Here is a 19,863-nt window from a genome sequence, read left to right as displayed (position 1 = left end):
GTGTGTGTGTGTGTGTGTGTGTGTGTGTGTGTGTGTGTGTGTGTGTGTGTGTGTGTGTGTGTGTGTGTGTGTGTGTGTGTGTGTGTGTGTGTGTGTGTGTGTGTGTGTGTGTGTGTGTGTGTGTGTGTGTGTGTGTGTGTGTGTGTGCACCACACAGCTTGGAGGCGGGAGAACAAGGAGCTGAATGACGACGCGTCGAGCGTGCGCAGCGATGGCGGGAGTGTTCGCGGAGGACTCCGAGGCAGAGGGGGCAAAGGTCGCGGGCGCGGCAGAGGTCGTGGCCGAGGTAACCATCTTGCTGATTTAAAATCTCAGAAATGACATTAGGGTTGTGTCCAGAAGTCAAGCGTGCACGCTGGATAGTACCTTCTTGTCAGTAGCGTCTTAGTTAGTTTGCTCCTCAGTGTGCGTCCCTGCCTACATTTGGACAGCACTAAATAGTTGGCGTCACCTGACTCGGGGAGGTGGGTGTGTTGACGATTTGCATGTCGTGCGGAGCTTGACCTGCGCTGCGCAATGGATTATGGGATATCGGAGGGCCAAAAAGATGCATCGATGCACGCTTGGAAATCACGCCAAACGAAGTACCCAACTAGTGAGAGCGCTTGACTTTCGGACAGTCAATTCTGGCGTAACTTCCGGAAAATGCACACTGCCCAGCGTGCACGCTTGACTTCTGGACATAGCCTAGAACTGCCACCATCCACTCCACCTCAAACATGTTACAATTTAACAATTCCATTTGGAACATCTTCAGCATCTCATTGAAATCATGTACTTGTCTTACAGCCTTAATCTGTTCAAATGCTGCCTTTTATTTTATTTTTTGATCTCTGTGTGATGATACACACCACAAGCAACCAACACCCCTGTGTACGGGTTGGCATCAAAGACCGTACAGCCACCAGGCGCACGTGATTGCACTGATGTTCGGCCCTTTGGCTTGACTCGGTTATCCCGTAAAAACAGCTGTGATGGTCAGCTACCGCTCCAACACAAGCAGTGTTTCATTATTAGGCTGCTCCAGCGCACCTCTCACATCCTTAGCACAGCCACTGACGGCCCCCGTCCTCCGACAGGTGAAATCCTCGTGATATGTAGCATATCTTGACATAAATATCTGGGGCTTCTATTTTGGGCGGCTCTGGAACTGGGTCACGGGCTGTTGTGTGCACCAGGGACAGCAGTGCTCCCTCCTCAATAATAGTGTCTGTAGTGAGGACTGTTGTGTGCACCAGGGACAGCACTGCTCCCTCCTCAATAGTAGTGTCTGTAGTGAGGGCTGTTGTGTCTGTAGTGAGGGCTGTTGTGTGCTCCCTCCTCAATAATAGTGTCTGTAGTGAGGACTGTTGTGTCTGTAGTGAGGACTGTTGTGTCTGTAGTGAGGACTGTTGTGTCTGTAGTGAGGACTGCTGTGTCTGTAGTGAGGACTGCTGTGTGCTCCCTCCTCAATAGTAGTGTCTGTAGTGAGGACTGTTGTGTCTGTAGTGAGGACTGTTGTGTCTGTAGTGAGGGCTGTTGTGTCTGTAGTGAGGGCTGTTGTGTGCTCCCTCCTCAATAATAGTGTCTGTAGTGAGGACTGTTGTGTCTGTAGTGAGGACTGTTGTGTCTGTAGTGAGGACTGTTGTGTCTGTAGTGAGGACTGCTGTGTCTGTAGTGAGGACTGCTGTGTGCTCCCTCCTCAATAGTAGTGTCTGTAGTGAGGACTGTTGTGTCTGTAGTGAGGACTGTTGTGTCTGTAGTGAGGGCTGTTGTGTCTGTAGTGAGGGCTGTTGTGTGCTCCCTCCTCAATAATGGTGTCTGTAGTGAGGACTGTTGTGTCTGTAGTGAGGACTGTTGTGTCTGTAGTGAGGGCTGTTGTGTCTGTAGTGAGGGCTGTTGTGTGCTCCCTCCTCAATAATGGTGTCTGTAGTGAGGACTGTTGTGTCTGTAGTGAGGACTGTTGTGTCTGTAGTGAGGACTGTTGTGTCTGTAGTGAGGACTGTTGTGTCTGTAGTGAGGGCTGTTGTGTCTGTAGTGAGGACTGTTGTGTGCACCAGGGACAGCAGTGCTCCCTCCCCAATAATAGTGTCTGTAGTGAGGACTGTTGTGTCTGTAGTGAGGACTGTTGTGTCTGTAGTGAGGACTGTTGTGTGCTCCCTCCTCAATAGTAGTGTCTGTAGTGAGGGCTGTTGTGTCTGTAGTGAGGGCTGTTGTGTCTGTAGTGAGGGCTAGTAGTGTCTGTAGTGAGGACTGTTGTGTCTGTAGTGAGGGCTGTTGTGTCTGTAGTGAGGGCTGTTGTGTCTGTAGTGAGGGCTGTTGTGTCTGTAGTGAGGGCTGTTGTGTCTGTAGTGAGGACTGTTGTGTCTGTAGTGAGTGCTGTTGTGTCTGTAGTGAGGACTGTTGTGTCTGTAGTGAGGACTGTTGTGTCTGTAGTGAGGACTGTTGTGTCTGTAGTGAGGGAGTGAGGGCTGTTGTGTCTGTAGTGAGGACTGTTGTGTCTGTAGTGAGGGAGTGAGGGCTAGTAGTGTCTGTAGTGAGGACTGTTGTGTCTGTAGTGAGGACTGTTGTGTCTGTAGTGAGGGAGTGAGGGCTGTTGTGTCTGTAGTGAGGACTGTTGTGTCTGTTGTGTCTGTAGTGAGGACTGTTGTGTCTGTAGTGAGGACTGTTGTGTCTGTAGTGAGGACTGTTGTGTCTGTAGTGAGGGCTGTTGTGTCTGTAGTGAGGACTGTTGTGTCTGTAGTGAGGACTGTTGTGTCTGTAGTGAGGACTGTTGTGTGCTCCCTCCTCAATAGTAGTGTCTGTAGTGAGGACTGTTGTGTCTGTAGTGAGGGCTGTTGTGTCTGTAGTGAGGACTGTTGTGTCTGTAGTGAGGACTGTTGTGTCTGTAGTGAGGGCTAGTAGTGTCTGTAGTGAGGACTGTTGTGTGTGTAGTGAGTGCTGTTGTGTGCACCAGGGACAGCAGTGCTCCCTCCTCAATAATCGTGTCTGAGGGCAGCAGCAACGGACAGCAATAGATACATCATCTCAACTTATAAAAACAATATGTATATAAAATGGAGCTTCATAAACAGAGAAGGTTGATAAACCGAGAAGTTCGAACACAGAACATCAGAAGACATACAGCAGAATGCAAGAATACACCTAACAGTAGTAAATAAATATATATAACGCAACAATCAGAATCCGATTGCACAGAACAGTAATAAATAGAACATATATTAGAACGCAAGAATACACAGAACAGTAATAAATAGAACATATATTAGAACACAAGAATCGGAATGGGAATACACAGAGCAGTAATAACAGAGCAGTAGTTCCTCTCACACACTTGAGACCGCTCTGTACTGATGGCCTCTCAGTTCTGCTTAGTGTCACGTGGGTTCCATCACCGTGGCATCACACTAAACAAGGCAAGGCAGCCGTGCCAGTCCCGCTGCCGTGACGTCTGCTGGCAGGACCCTGCAGGGAATCCTCGGCGTGGGCATTCAGGAGATGCTTCCAGCGCTGTTGGGCTTACACTTCAAATCCAGTGGGCTTTTCGGCCTGCGGACCAATGCACTTAACTAGTGCCCTAGTTTATGGGTTAAAACACCCCTCGGTCCCGTGACCTTGGCATAGTTGGCATCACTGGACGGGCTGGGCACCGTGCCAGAGCGCTGATGACCCGGGTGCAGCTCTCACTCCGCATCAGCCGGGCGTGGTGACGCCGTGGTAACATGAGCCCCCCCAATCCCTCCACCTGGGCCGACCCCCCCCCCCCCATCCCTCCACCTGGGCCGACCCTCCCCCCCCCCTTCCCTCCACCTGGGCCTGAGCCCCCCCAACCCCTCCACCTGGGGTGTGAGTCTGTGTTGCTTTGGCTAAAAGCGCCTGCTTAGTACCAGTCAACTTTTTTCCTCTGTGATTCCTCGTTGGTAGAATGAGTTCCCTAATGTTCTGTGTTCTATGGTAGAATGAGTTCCCTAATGTTCTGTGTTCTATGGTACAACGAGTTCCCTAATGTTCTGTGTTCTATGGTAGAGTGAGTTCCCTAATGTTCCGTGTTCTATGGTAGAACAAGTTCCCTAATGTTCTGTGTTCTATTGTAGAGTGAGTTCCCTAATGTTCTGTGTTCTATGGTAGAACAAGTTCCCTAATGTTCTGTGTTCTATGGTAGAACGAGTTCCCTAATGTTCTGTGTTCTATGGTAGAGTGAGTTCCCTAATGTTCTGTGTTCTAATGTAGGAGTCCCCTAATGTTCAGTGTTCTATGGTGAGTGAGTTCCCTTGTTGTAAGCCCTGTGGAGTCTGGTGAATGTTTTCAAACAGTTCTTCGTTTGCTTTGAGTTCAGTGAGTGTTTGCAAACACACACGGAGGCGGTGGTTCCTGGCAGTAAAATAAGGACACTGGACTAAGGGTTGCTGTTTGGGTCGACCTGTTTGGATTGTTTACACAAAAGCCTTTCGATAGGAAGAGGATGAGCTGCATTCTGCATTCTGAGTACTGTATTTGCAGACTGTGGACACACCTTTTAGGCGGCACTGAGAGGAACCCAAGAAGAGTTTTCTCCGCCCTGTTTTATCAGACAGGCGCACTTAAGAAAGTCTGTATACATGACGCGATTTTGATTTCTTTCCTTCAGTAGTGCTCAGATGTTCAGGGTGATATTCCGAGTGCAGAGTTTAGTGATGGCCCTGGGAATGCTACTCTGGCGAGCCTCCTGCCCCAATCTTTATGTTGAGAGCAGAGTAGAGAGGAGGCTTATCACAAGAGGAAACTTACCCAGGTGCAACTCACAAGAGTTAACTTAAGAATAGAGAGGAGGCTTATCACAAGAGGGAACTTACCCAGGTGCAACTCACAAGAGGTAACTTCAGAATAGAGAGGAGGCTTATCACAAGAGTTAATTTACCCAGGTGCAACTCACAAGAGTGAACTTACCCAGGTGCAACTCACAAGAGGTAACTTACCCAGGTGCAACTCACAAGAGTGAACTTAAGAATAGAGAGGAGGCTTATCACAAGAGTTAATTTACCCAGGTGCAACTCACAAGAGGTAACTTACCCAGGTGCAACTCACAAGAGGTAACTTACCCAGGTGCATCAGTAAACCACCTACTTGCTTTGGTGTAGCAGTGGTGCCTGTGGTGTGATGTGTTGGACACGATAACAAGCGAAGATGTGTGTATAGTGTGTAGTGTGTGTGTGTAATGGTGTGTGGTTCTGGGGATGTAACATCACCTGCTGTCTGTCCCTCCCCAGGTCGCTATGACTACTCCCACAGCTACCGAGAGTCGTACGGCGAGGGCTCCAACGCCCAGGGGCCAGCGGAGTTCGGCAACAACAACATGATGTATTACTATGACGACGGCAACCGCGTGCAGATGTACTCCGTGGACGAGACCCTGCTGAAGGAGTACATCAAGCGCCAGATGTGAGTTCACTCTCCACAGGGGTCAAAGGTCGTCCAGGGGGAAGGGTCACAGGGTCAGCTGTTAGTGCCCATATCCCCGACCCTGCTGGGGTCACCACAGGTCAAGCCCAGAATGGACTAGCAGTGGTTCCTCTAGATTCCTCTAGGCCAGTCCGTCCCCCCCACACACACACCCTCTAAAGCCAGACAAGACACCATAAAAATAAACGTCCCTTTGACGAATTACTTACACCTGACACATTTTCACAAGGCTTACACCCATACCTATAGCTTCATAATATTAATAATGCAGTAATAATAATAGTAATAACATAATAATAATAAATGAGAGACCACTCTCCAAGCTTTTCTTTCGCTATTGTTGCGAGAAAATAGGCTACTATCTGGAAAGCACGTTGGAGTTCCCTTTGAGTCGTGTTGGATCTGCTCCGAAAATGTAGCGATATTGTTCACGGGCATCTCACCGCAGTAGCCTTTGGCGCATGCCACTAACATTCATAAAAACAATATATTTATGGGATGAAAATCCAGATACCTCCGATTGGTATCGCTGTTTATTGTTCAACTGCATCGACGTGAGCATTAGCCAGGGGAGGGCAATGCTAGCCTCCCATGCATCAGACAGTATTGAGGAAGCAAGGTGGTGGTTTTACAGTAAGCTACATCAACACCACATGTGGAGTGGAACTGGACGAGCCCTGATGACCTCTGATTGGCTCTAGGCTACTTATAGTTCCACTGCCATGTGAGTGACGGCCAATGGGGGACAACATGTCAGCAGGATCATTTCAAAGGCAACTGGTCCACTACTGCATAGTGCAGGAAGAGGGAGAGAGGGGACTGTGTGTGTGTGTGTGTGTGTGTGTGTGTGTGTGTGTGTGTGTGTGTGTGTGTGTGTGTGTGTGTGTGTGTGTGTGTGTGTGTGTGTGTGTGTGTGTGTGTGTGTGTGTGTGTGTGTGTGTGTGTGTGTGTGTGTGTGTGTGTGTGTGTGTGTGTGTGTGTGTGTGTGTGTGTGTGTGTGTGTGTGTGTGTGTAAAGAGACAAAGAGAAGAGACTGAAAGAGAAAGAGAGGGAGAGCGAAAGAGAAAGAGAGAGAACCATTCCTGTAGGGGGCTGGAGGTGGGTCGGCTACAGCAAAAGTGTGGTGAAGTTGGGCTGAACTGGTGTAATCTGACCCAGCCATAATCTACATTAGAATACACCTCCGGTCTAGGAAGTAATCTGACCTAGCCATAATCTACAGCAGAATACACCTCCGGTCTAGGAAGTAAAAGTGTCCAGGAATTTTCGACTTTCTAAGTGAATGAGCAGTGTGTGTCTGTGTGTGTGACATGACTAACCAAAGTGCAGTGTGTGTGACATGACTAGCCAAAGTGCAGTGTGTGTGAGCTAAAGGGAGTGTGTCCTCCCTGAAGCTGTTGGTGACCTTCTCTGCTCAAGAGAGGCCCTTTTGAGTCTAATCCTCACGTGAGAAGAGCTGCCCTCACTGGGGAGATGCATCTGATGAAAGGACAGATTCCCAGAGAAGTTAACACTCTCTCTCACACACACTCCCTTTCTCTCTCGGTTTCGTTCTCTTTCTCTCTTTTTCCTTCTTTCCTTTTATGTCCCTCTTTTTTTTCTCTTTCTCTCTCTCAAATTCAAATTCAAATCCAAATCCAAAAGATTCAAAGAGCTGTGTTGGTATATCTGTACAGGTGCAATATTGGCAGAGCAATGTGATGTGTCTACATCATAAAACAAAAACCATCAAGGAAAGAAACATTTTTGACATGGATTAGAATTATACCTTAAAATAAAATTAATTGAGAATAAACATACACACTCTCCCTCGCTCTCTCTTTCTTTCTTTCTTTCTGTCTTTCTTTCTTTCTCTCGCTCTCTTTCTCTCTCTCACACACACACACACACACACCCTCGCTCTCTTTCTCTCTCACACACACTCCCTCTCTCTCTCTCACACACACACACACACACTAAACACAGATCTCATGTAAGTCAGGATATCTGCCTGTCACCAGTAGGTGGCGCTGATGGTTCAGAACATTTAGTGTGTTTGTGTGTGTGTGTGTGTGTGTGTGTGTGTGTGTGTGTGTGTGTGTGTGTGTGTGTGTGTGTGTGTGTGTGTGTGTGTGTGTGTGTGTGTGTGTGTGTGTGTGTGTGTGTGTGTGTGTGTGTGTGTGTGTGTGTGTGTGTGTGTGTGTGTGTGTGTGTGTGTCCTATATTTAGCCCGGTGCCCAGGGGAGGCTGAGGGGGTGTAAATGATCTGGGGCAGGAAGTGAAGAGGGAGAGAGGGAGAGAGAGAGGGGCCAGTGGGTTCCTTTGGTCTCATCTCTTCTGCTCTTCCTATTTCTATCACTCTCACTCTCATGGTCTCCCTTACTCTCTCTTTTCTCAGACCTACGTTCTCTCCCTCTTTCTCTCCATCTCTATTATTAGCTGTCTCTCTCCTTCCTCTCTTCTCCGCCAGTAGCTCTCATTCATGTTCTCTCTCTCTCTCTCTCTCCAACTGAATAGCATGTAGCCGTTGTGGGCTTGCTACTTCTCAGAGCAAGACTGGAGACAGGGCAGGGGTGGGAAAGGCCGGGAGGGCATGGGGGAAGGGGAAGGGGGGGGGGGGGGGTGCAGGGCCATTAAGAGTCATTAGGAGGCGCTAGTGATATGGCTTCTGACAGGAGGGCTCCGAATGACAGCGCAGTAGACGTCAGGATTGTAGAGTAGTGGGAGCTGGGCTAGCATGTAGCAGGATTGTAGAGTAGTGGCTAAGGAGCTGGGCTAGCATGTAGCAACATTGTACCATGTAGCAGTAGAGTAGAGTAGTGGCTAAGTAGCTGGGCTAGCATGTAGCAGGATTGTAGAGTAGTGGCTAAGGAGCTGGGCTAGCATGTAGCAGGATTGTATAGTGGCTAAGGAGCTGGGTTAGCATGTAGCAGGATTGTAGAGTAGTGGCTAAGGAGCTGGGTTAGCATGTAGCAGGATTGTAGAGTAGTGGCTAAGGAGCTGGGCTAGCATGTAGCAGGATTGTAGAGTAGTGGCTAAGGAGCTGGGCTAGCATGTAGCAGGATTGGAGAGTAGTGGCTAAGATCCTTAATTACTGAAAAGATAAAGCAACATAATGCATGTCAATGGAAGAAAAATTCGAACAGTTCCTGTCTGCTTAAAGAGGCGTGTCGCAAAGACGTCATAGTGGGATATCGATCTCTGTCAGATTGGCAAGCAGTTCAGTTCGAATGTTAACAGGTCTGCTTAAAGGGGGATTTAGCCCCCCTCCCCTTTGCGAAGACAGAACGCGGAAATGATCGAACGTCCGCTTTAACCCTCTCTGGTAGTGGCTAAGGAGCTGGGCTAGCATGTAGCAGGATTGTATAGTGGCTAAGGAGCTGGGCTAGCATGTAGCAGGATTGTAGAGTAGTGGCTAAGGAGCTGGGCTAGCATGTAGCAGGATTGGAGAGTAGTGGCAAAGATCCTTAATTACTGAAAAGATAGAGCAACATAATGCATGTCAATGGAAGAAAAATTTGAACAGTTCCTGTCTGCTTAAAGAGGCGTGTCGCAAAGACGTCATAGTGGGATATCGATCTCTGTCAGATTGGCAAGCAGTTCAGTTCGAATGTTAACAGGTCTGCTTAAAGGGGGATTTAGCCCCCCTCCCCTTTGCGAACACAGAACGCGGAAATGATCGAACGTCCGCTTTAACCCTCTCTGGTAGTGGCTTAGGAGCTGGGTTAGCATGTAGCAGTAGAGTAGTGGCTAAGGAGCTGGGCTAGCATGTAATAGTAGAGTAGTGGCTAAGGAGCTGGGTTAGCATGTAGCAGTAGAGTAGTGGCTAAGGAGCGGGGCTAGCATGTAGCAGTAGAGTAGTGGCTAAGGAGCTGGGCTAGCATGTAGCAGGATTGTAAAGTAGTGGCTAAGGAGCTGGGCTAGCATGTAGCAGGATTGTAGAGTAGTATCAGAGAATGTCTAATAGGGGGAGAACCGCCACTCTCTAAATACTTCCGCATGGTACTGCAACTAGAGGGTGATCGCGAGCAAGTGGAGAATGAATGGAGGTGAATGGAGTTTCTCCTTAAATCCACTTTTCTCTGGATATAATTTTTTCGTGTAGAAATCGGAATATTGCATGTGAAAGGGGGGTCACAGAAATTACACACGGTTGAGTATTAGATTTTTTAAGTCCCTTAATTGCTCTAAAAAGCCTTTAAAACGTGTCAATGACATCATTCATTAGCAGGATGCTAGTGTGTTATGGGCAACAACGACCAAGCCTGTGAGAAACCAAAGGGCCATAAATAATTGTTCATTCAACTTTGCAACAGTGCAAGCCAGGATTTGACCCCACAACTTTACTCTACAATACTACCAGAGCCCATTTAGGGAGAGCCAGTTCACTCATAGACTGTTTAGAATAGTTCTATACAGTCTATGAGTGAACCGGCTCTCCCTAAATGGGCTCTGGTAGTATTGTAGAGTAAAGTTGTGGGGTCAGATCCTGGCTTGCACTGTTGTGCCCTTGAGCAAGGCACTTATATCACAATCAGCTCTTGGGGGGGGTAAAGGAAGGGGAAGAGAAGGGCAGAGAAATGGATAAGTAAAGTAATAACACGAGAATGTTAACAATGCTGTGAATCAATTGTGTGTCATTGTGCTCCTTGAAATGGATGCAAAGGGGAAGTGGCATTTGTTTTCATGTGTCAGCTTGTCGCACGCACGCACGCACACACACACACACACACACACACACAGGTTTTGTTCCCTGAGCTGCAGTAGAAGTATAGAAGTGAACTGATCCAAAGAGGAGCAGGTCAGCATGCCAGCGAGTGGAGCCACATGGTAACGGCATGGTAGCCGCGTGGTAACGCCATGGTAACCGCGTGGTATGAGGAAGGAGCAGGAGAGCGAAATGTCAGTTCTCTGCACCTGCACATACCTGTCCTGGAGGATAGAGAGTACACCTCTCTCTCTCTTAATCTTGCCCTGGGCACAAGTGTGTGTGTGTGTGCGTGTGAGAGACAGAGAGAAAGATAGAGTGTGTGTATGTTTGTGCACGTGTGTGTGTGTGTGTGTGTGTGTGTTAAAGGAATGGTCCCAACTCTGCCTTTTCCCCAGCTGCGTGCGTGCGTGCGTGCGTGCGTGCGTGCGTGCGTGCGTGCGTGCGTGCGTGCGTGCGTGTAGAGGCGTCCTGTGCTGAGCTGCCAGAGACCCTGAGCCGTGGACCAGCTGACTGTAGAGTAGAGGGAAGGGGAAGGGTAGAGGAGAGGGAGGAAGAGGAGGAGAGGAGAGGGGAGAGGAAGAGTGGAGAGGAGAGGGGAGGAAGAGTAGAGTATAGAGGGGAGGAAAAGAAGAGTGGAGTGGAGAGGAAGAATAGAGTAGAGGGGAGGAAGAGTGGAGAGTAGAGGGGAGGAAAAGAAGAGTGGAGTGGAGAGGAGAGGAGAGAGGGAGCACGCCAGCTTTAGCCCCGGCCCTGGAATCCTGCCTCTGGCTAAAGCACTCCTCTCTCAGGCTTACACTCCCCCGACCCCCTCCCTGAGAGAGAGAGGGAGAGAGAGAGGAAATGAGAAATAAGACTGACTGCTCTGAACTAATAATAAAGAGATGGAGAGAGTTCTAAAGAAATGGGGGGGTGACCAGAATCAAGAAAAGGAGACTGACGAGTCAGGCGGTGAACAGGAGCGGGGGGAGAGGGGGAAGAAAGAGACGGAAGAGTGGAGGAGGGCAAGAGGTCAAATCATGAAGTGCATTAAGTGAATGAACAGAAAAGGATGGTGTGGGAGGAGATGGAGAGAGGGGTAGAGAAGAGTGAGGGAGAGGGAGAGAGAAGAGAGAGGGATAGAGAACAGAATGACTGAGAGGGAGAGAGAGAGAGAGGTAGAGAAGAGAATGAGGGAGAGGGAGAGAGGGGTAGAGAAGAGAATGAGGGAGAAGGAGAGAGAAGAGAAAGAGGGATAGAGAAGAGAATGAGGGAGAGAGAGGGATGGAGAATGAGAGAGAGGGAGAGAGGGATGGAGAATGAGAGAGAGGGACCTGGAGCTAGTGCAAGCTCAGCCTGTGCCATCGCCCCTGTGCCATCGCCCTGTCACCGCTCTGGAGAGGAGAGGAAAGGGGGAGGAGGGGGAGGGGGAGGGATGCACTGAGAGACTTAGAGAAGAGAAAGAGAGAGAGAGAGAGAAAGTAAGAATGCACAGAGAGACTAAGAGAGCGAAAGTGAGTGACGGACAGACGGAGAGAGGGAGTAGAAAAAGTGAGTGATGTGCAGAGAGAGAGAATGTGAGCTGTGCAGAGAGAGAGAGAGAGAGAGCGAGCGCCGGGGGGGGTAGTGTGGTGTTGACAGGCGGTTAGACAGGCGAGTCATCAGCAGAGGAATTGGAGTAATGAGTCACTTGACCTGGTTTTGTTCCGAGTGCTTCTCTCCCACTTTAATTAGTTTGCACTCGGATCCTGCTGGCGCAGTCTGCTGCTTGTGTTCTGTGTTCTGTGTTCTAAGTCTCTCCTTCCTGCTTGTGTTCTGTCTCGGTGTTCTACATCTCTCTCCTGCTTGTGTTCTGTGTTCTGTGTGTTCCTCATCTCTCTCCTGTGTTCTGTGTTCTGTGTGTTCCTCATCTCTCTCCTGCTTGTGTTCTGTGTTCTGTGTGTTCCTCATCTCTCTCCTGCTTGTGTTCTATGTTCTGTGTGTTCCTCATCTCTCTCCTGCTTGGCACCGAAGAAGAGCTGAGAGAGGAGTGGAGAGTAGAGCGAGAGTTTTTTTACCGTGTGTGTGTGTGTGTGTGTGTGTGTGTGTGTGTGTGTGTGCTACTAGTCAGTGCAGTAGGATTACGCTAGAATTATCCTAAATGTGTTAATCTGCATCAAAAATGGCAATTCCAGACTAGTCTTAATCTTTAACTGCCCCTCTGCCCCAACAGTAAAGCCTCAGCCTGCCCTTAATGACGAGGGAGGGGGCCGCCCTTGACCCCCCCCACCACCCACCACCCCTGACCTGACCTTTCACCTTTGACCTTGTTTGTACTTTGTGTCCAGGGGGCCCACTTCCATTGGGTTCAACTATTGTGTGTACCCCCCCCCCATAGACCTTCACAATCATCTCCATCATGCAGGGCACAACTGTGGCCAGTCAGTGTAGGGCTGTGGATGCCTGAAGACGCTGCAGAAATGTGTGTGTTTCTGTGCTGATATTTAGCCTGCCTGGCCTGCTAATCGCCATGGTAATGAGTGTGAGTAGTAGTGACCTCATCACCAGCTCCATGTATTACTTCTGGGGTCGTGTGTCACCTGTGAGGACGAGACAAGCGTGCACACACCAATATAGAGTTCTAGTGGGTTTTATTGCTCTTTATTGGGTCTCATTAGATAAGACCATCAAAGAAAATATGTGTGTGTGTGTGTCTATCTCTCTCTGTGCATTGAGTACTAGCGTCTGTACAACCTGTTTGTCTGACCTTAAGTGTGTGTGTGTGTGTGTGTGCCTCTGTGCAGTGAGTACTACTTCAGTCTGCACAACCTGGAGCGGGACTTCTTCCTGCGGAGGAAAATGGACGCCAAGGGCTTCCTGCCCATCTCCCTCATCGCCAGCTTCCATCGCGTACAGGCCCTCACCACCGACGTCAGCCTCATCGTTGAGGTGTGTACACACACACACACACACACACACACACACACACACACACACACACACACACACACACACACACACACACACACAGAAAGCTCCATTGCATGCAGGCCCTCACCACCAACGTCAACCTCATCGTCGAGGTGTCTTCCCACACACAAACACACACACACATACACACACACACACAATTGTGCTTGTGCGCACAGACACACACACAAACAAACCTTAGTGATTGGACTGCATGTGTATATTACAGAATCATCATGTGCTTGTGTGTGTGTTTTGGATTTGTGAATGGTTGTTTTTGTCTCTATTCTGTTCTCTGTGTGTTTGTAACTCTGGTTTAATGTTTGTATTTGTCTTTGTCGTGTTGTGTACTGTATGTGTTTGTTGGTAATTGTGGTTGAATGTTTGTATTAACACCTCGTTTATGGTTTTGTGTGTTTGTGTTTGTCTGTGGTTTAATGCATGTGGTTTAGTGTTGCGTGTGTATGTTTCTGGGTGTGTGTTTATCTGTGGTTTAATGCCTGTGGTTCTGTTGTTTTGTGTGTGTGTGTCTTTATCTGTGGTTTAATGCCTGTGGTTTTGTGTTTTGTGTGTGTGTGTTTATCTATGTTTTAATGTGTGTGTGTGTGTGTGTGTGTGTGTGTGTGTGTGTGCAGGCCCTGAAGAACAGCACGGTGGTGGAGCTGGTGGATGGGCAGATGCGGTGTAAGGAGGACCCCGAGCACTGGCCCATCCCCACCGCCCCCCTGGACACCCCCCGCACAGACTTCACCCAGCTCATCAACTGCCCCGAGTTTGTGCCCCGACAGAGCCTCTCCTCAGGTACACACACACACACACACGCCCCGCACAGACTTCACCCAGCTCATCAACTGCCCCGAGTTTGTGCCCCGACAGAGCCTCTCCTCAGGTACACACACACACACACACTCACACACACGCCCCGCACAGACTTCACCCAGCTCATCAACTGCCCTGAGTTTGTGCCCCGACAGAGCCTCTCCTCAGGTACACACACACACACACACACACACACACACACACACACACGCCCCGCACAGACTTCACCCAGCTCATACACTGCCCTGAGTTTGTGCCCCGACAGAGCCTCTCCTCAGGTACACACACACACACACACACACACACACACACAAACAACGAAACAGCTCAGGCTCTGCCCAAAGTGTGTGGCCATAGAGAGCCACTCCTCAGGCAGATGTGTGTGTGTGTGTGTGTATATATATACACGCACGCGCACACTCACACACTTTTTATTTTCAGACTTAGATAAAGAGGCCTATTTTAAGTCTTTTCATACTCAGATAAGGAGCTTAGTCGGAGACCTATTTAGTGTGTTTTCATACTCAGATAAGGAAGTTAGTCCGAGGCCTACTTGATGTCTTTTCATACTCAGCTAAGGAAGTTAGTTCAAGGCCTGTTTGGTGTGTTTTCATACTCGGATAAAGAGGTTAGTCCGAGGCCTGTGTGATTGCGGTCCCATCTGTAACACTGGCAAATACCCATAAGGGTGTGTGGGGCTCTGCCAATAGAAACACATGCCTGGTATTTGTTATCCCCTGCGGGCCTTCATAGCCTCCTAATATAACCCAGCTGGGTGGTGCGGTATGATGGTAGCCTCATTTTAGGATCCAAATACACTGCAAGTTGTTGGGGGATTTCCTATAGAGGTGGATTCCAAACTAGCCCAGTTACTTATCAGAGAGATGTAAAAGTAAAGATCCTCTCAGTGTAAGAGATGTTGGAGCAGAGATCCTCTCAGTGTGAGAGATGGTAGCGCAGATGTATTCTGTATAAGAGATGTTAAGGCCTAGATACACCGCCCAGACTCGAGCCAACTCTCGACTCCTGACGTTGGCGTTGCCTGGCGTTGGCTGAGATCAGACGTCGACAAACTGCGAAACACACCACGTCAACCGACCCCGCCACCGCTTAAACTTTGTGCGCCTGCGCAAACACACCCTGGGATAGCACCAGGGGCGCTAGGGTGGTTAGTCTCGTTAGCAGCACATAAACAAAGCACACACATTTCACACGTGTCCGATGTCCTCTAGCCAAGAAAGTATCTTGTTGTAGTAGTAGGCTAGTAGCCTAGTAGCAAAACTAGCAAGTGCTAGACTAGCAAACAAAACAAGCCATTTCGTTTTGCAACCAACACGGACAACTAGCCTATAGCAAACAAAACAAAACAAACCAGCCTGTGCTACACTAGCAAACAAAGCAAGCCAAGGGGTAGCCATTTCGAGGTGCAGCAACCAACACCTCCCGCACAACCAATCATAGCCCAACGGCCCACACCCCGACGCCGAAGCTAGCTCCGACTGAGCAAGCTCAAACTCTCCCAACTAGATCCCAACGGGAAAAAAGTCTCCCGACCACCTCCGACGAACTGGGACACACCGGACCGATTTCTTCCCAACCCCATCCAACTCCTCCAGACGTCCAACCGTCGGGTTGGTGTATCTCGTGCTATAAAGCAGAGATGCTCTCAGTGTTGGAGATGTTAGAGCAGATTCGAGGAGGTTAGATCCCAAGCCACAGGAATCTCTTGGCTGTTTCGGGTCAGATTTGGAGTGTTGTGCACTTATTCTTGTGTTCAGGGACACTGAAATGATGGTAGTTATGATGACGGGGAACCTTGAACTGGACTGACTAGTGTCCAACAGAAAACCTCAAAGGGTCAAGAGTGGGTGTTTCCAAGGTTACGGTAGCGGGCACACATTCTGTGGTCTTTCTAGGAATCACCATATTTTTGTTTTCTAGGAATCACCGTATTTTTGTTTTCTAGGAATCACCGTATTTTTGTTTTCTAGGAATCACCGTATTTTTGTTCAAACCTCATCATCTTGCCTCATTTGTGGCTTCAGCCTCACAGCTCACCAAAGCTGCAATGAACTGTTCCGTTCCGTTCTGTGAGAGCCTGAGAGAATCTGTCAGTGTGGCCTTCTCTCTGATTGGTCTCCTCTCCTTCCCCTCTCGTCTGATTGGTCTCCTCTCCTTCCTTTCAGTGTCGACCTCGCCCACCAAAACCAGCGATGACAACGCAGAATCCTCCGGCGCCTCTAAAGACCCAGGGACGGCAGCACCGGAACCGACCCCTCCGCCAGCGGACTCCTCCGCCCCGGCCGTGGTTCCGTCGGGTTCCACGGTGAAGAGCGCGGAGCCCAAAGGCCCGTCTGGCAGCACAGCGGGTCCGGGCGCAGAGGAGTGGGTCCAGGTGGAGAAGAGGCACCGCCACTCCTCAGGAAAGGCCAAGGTGCAGTCCGCCTCTTACCCCCCCCCCCCACCCCCTTACTGCCCCCTTTCACTGCCCCCATTCACTGCCCCCCCCTCTCACCACCCCAACTCATGTAGCTCTTGTGCCCCATCAGAATAGCCCTCATGCCCCATCAGAATAGCCCTCATGCCCCATCACAATAGCCCTCATGCCCCATCACAATAGCCCTCATGCCCAGATCAGAATAGCCCTCATGCCCCATCACAATAGCCCTCATGCCCCATCACAATAGCCCTCATGCCCCATCACAATAGCCCTCATGCCCCATCACAATAGCCTTCATGCCCAGATCAGGGTCCAGTTGGTCTCCCTCTCTGCACTTCCATGTTGCCTCACTGTCCAGAGCCCACGCAGCTCTGGCGTCATGTCTTGACCTCTCATCAGGCATCATGTGCTGTTGCTGCCATGGGTTACCCGTCTCTGTTCATTCCCCCCTTCTCTTCCTCCTCTGCTAGTAGCCTCTGTTAGCTTCTGCTCACTTTCAAAGTTAACCTTTGTTTGGCAGTTGGGTTGTTTTTAATTGATCCGACATGTTACATCTTGCAGTTGTGTCCCTCCTCCCCCTCCTGCATGGAATCCACACCAACTTCCTGTTTGAGTTGTTCATGTTTCCTGTGTCGCCCCTCTAATTAATCTTCAATTTTAACCTCCACCCACATCCACTGTTCCTTCCCTCCACCCACATCCACTGTTCCTTCACTTCACCCACATCCACTGTTCCTTCCCTCCACCCACACCCACTGTTCCTTCCCTCCACCCACATCCACTGTTCCCTAACTCCACCCACATCCACTGTTCCTTCCCTCCACCCACACCCACTGTTCCTTCCCTCCACCCTAACCCTGTCTTCTCTCCTGTGCTGTCTGTCCCCACGTTTGTGCTTCTCTCTCCATCTTCCTCTCTTCCTCTCTTTCCTTCTCCCCCTCCCTTTCTCTTTCCTTCTCTCTTTCCCGTTCTTTTCTCCATTCTCCTCTCTCTCTCTCTCTCGCTCTCTCTCTCTCTCTCCCCGTTCCCTCTCTCTGTCCCCCTACAATCCGCATTCTCTTTCTTTCTCTTTCTATCTCTCTCTTTCTCTCTCTCTATCCCTCTCTCTCTCTAACTCTTAACTGCTGTGCGGTCCAGTCTGCTGATGCCTCCTCTTTCCCCAAACCCACTGAGTCCATCCCGTCTCCAGTTGAGTACTCCTCCTCTCCTCCTTTCCTCCTCTCCTCCCTCCCCCCTCCCTCCATCCCTTTCTTTTCCCTCTCCATCCCTTTTTTACTTCCATCCTTTCTTTTGTCTATCTTTATTGCATTGTATTCCAGTTGCCACGGTATAGCATTCCATGTTAAACCAAATGTCACAAACCACCATGACGCTACTTTGAATTGTAAATGCTTGTGCTGGCCTAGTGTGCTGGAGTGCTCTGCCCAGTGCAGTGAGATGTTGATTTAGTCCCATGATGTGTGCTTCCTCAAGGATTTTGAATTAACTGGAAATGAAGTTACCTACACAAAGCTCTGTAAATATTCCTACATACCTACCGATAAGTCAGTTGTGCAGATATGCTAAACACTAATCTAAAGAATAATAGCCATTCTACATAGCAATACTAGATAAATAACATTTTGAAATGACACTAGCTAAATGATACTAGGGCTCCGTTCGAATCGGAAGGCAGCTGCCTACTGCCTCCCTCCCTAAATAGAGAGCTCTCTAACTAGACATGACTTTAGTCGTTTAAAAATGAGCGTAGTACTCTAGAATCTTTGGTTAACACTACGGTATGACGTTAGCAAAAGCCTGACGTTAACTAAATTAGCCTACGTAAGCTAGCAGGCTAACGGTATAAAATAGTTTCACTGACAGCTAATATCTCAGACCAGGCGTTATTAGTGGGTACAACAATGGTATAACCAGGTAGTAAATCGTTTATTTTCAATCTACTTTCCACAAATCCAAGCTAAATAACGTCACACAAATGACATTTCAACAGACTCGGCAGTCATTTACCGATATCGGCAGCCATGTTTGTTTTGTTTTCACCGAGATTCAGACGTGGACGCAAAGGATTGTGGGTAGAAGGGAGCTTGAAGTGTACATCGAAGCTGCCTTCAAAATTGACCGTTATTCGGGAATTCTAAGATATCTTAGAAGGCAGCGAAAATCGTTTTTTCGGTTTCGAACGGCCTTCGCTGCCTTGCTCTCTAGTTAGATATCTTAGAAGGCAGCAGTTTTACCCGATTCGAACGGAGCCTATATGTTCTGGCATCTGAGATCCAATATATGTTTTCAGTCGTAGTAATCTTAAAGCAACACTAAAGAGTTTTTCGTACCTTAAAATAATGTTTTCAAAATCATTTCAGCGGTTCATCAACTCGTAAGAGGGTGATCGGCACTTCTGCTTTCACTTCACGGCCCTCTATTGGCTATAACTGCGCTATGTAACTTTACCAGATCGGGTAGCGTATTTGTAGTTTGATGTATTGCGACATTGAAGCAAGTAAAATTTGTAGTTTCTTATGTCTCATTTCATCATACATTCATAAAATCATGCAACATACTCTATCTTGTCTGTGGACATCGTTATTTGCTGGATAAACAAATAGCATGCGTGCAGCAGAGGAAAAGTGCTTTAGTGTTGCTTTAACGTCCAGTTTTGTTTGGGCACGTTCAGATATGCTAAGCACATCTAAAGAATAATAGCCATTCTACTTAATAATAGTAGCAAAATAACATTTCGAAATGACACTAGCTAAATAATATTATGTTCTGGTCTCTGAGAGACTATATATGTTTTCAGTCGTAGTCGTGGTAACGTCTGGTTTTGTGTGGGCACGTTCAGGAGCGCGTGGAGCCGGCCCAGAGTGTATCAGTGTTGCTTTAATGTGTGGTTTTGTGTGGGCACGTTCAGGAGCGCGTGGAGCCGGCCCAGAGTGCACCGCGGCCCCAGGAGCCCGAGCTGGAGGAGCTGGACTTCATGTTCGACGAGGAGATGGAGAACCTCGGGGCGCCCCGCAAGAACACCTTCACCGATTGGTCGGACGACTCTGACGACGAGCTGGACGACAGTGACGTCAACAAGATCCTGATCGTCACCCAGACGCCGCCGTACATACGCAAGCACCCCCAGGGCGACCGGACGGGGAACCACGAGTCCCGCGCCAGGATCACCGCCGACCTCGCCAACGCCATCAACGACGGCCTGTTCTACTACGAGCAGGACCTCTGGCACGAGGAGGACCAGCCCGCAGACTGCGTCAGCACCAAGGTACGCAGCGCCCGCCGAGACCAGAGTCCTACTCACGACCTTGAGCCCAACCTTGAGTCCTAGTCCTAGTCCTAGTCCTAGTCCTAGGACCCTTACGTTGGTCATGCATGAGTACTAGAGCCCTAATTTAATGACGTGCAAAGTCTGAAGTCTAACTTTTAGCTGGTTTTAGTATTTATTTGAGTCTACTTGCTTATTTAATACCATCAGAAAGATCCTGAGTACAAACATAGTGGGTCAGCTCCGGGCCACACTCACACACACACTAGCTCCATTTCATACATTCAAAGCCACACACACACACAC

General features: G+C 49.0%; 1 protein-coding gene across 5 annotated transcripts in view; it reads left to right on the top strand.

Moving 5' to 3' along the window:
• Positions 1-19,863, top strand: part of larp1b (La ribonucleoprotein 1B) — a 44,484-nt gene that overhangs the window by 12,393 nt on the left and 12,228 nt on the right. For 4 of the 5 annotated variants that reach the window (XM_062522051.1, XM_062522050.1, XM_062522053.1 and 1 more), the window contains 7 exons: positions 158-286; positions 5,226-5,397; positions 12,868-13,012; positions 13,669-13,834; positions 16,039-16,286; positions 17,430-17,480; positions 19,201-19,557. In XM_062522051.1, coding sequence (XP_062378035.1) covers positions 158-286; positions 5,226-5,397; positions 12,868-13,012; positions 13,669-13,834; positions 16,039-16,286; positions 17,430-17,480; positions 19,201-19,557 — 1,268 coding nt within the window. The remainder of the gene's footprint in view (positions 1-157; positions 287-5,225; positions 5,398-12,867; positions 13,013-13,668; positions 13,835-16,038; positions 16,287-17,429; positions 17,481-19,200; positions 19,558-19,863) is intronic. The other variant, XM_062522052.1, reaches the window with a different exon arrangement.

Source organism: Sardina pilchardus, chromosome 20 (genome assembly GCF_963854185.1).
Source record: "Sardina pilchardus chromosome 20, fSarPil1.1, whole genome shotgun sequence".
Classification (NCBI taxonomy): Eukaryota; Metazoa; Chordata; class Actinopteri; order Clupeiformes; family Clupeidae; genus Sardina; species Sardina pilchardus.
Note: the sequence above shows the minus strand (reverse complement) of the source record. Positions and strands in the feature narration are given on the sequence as shown.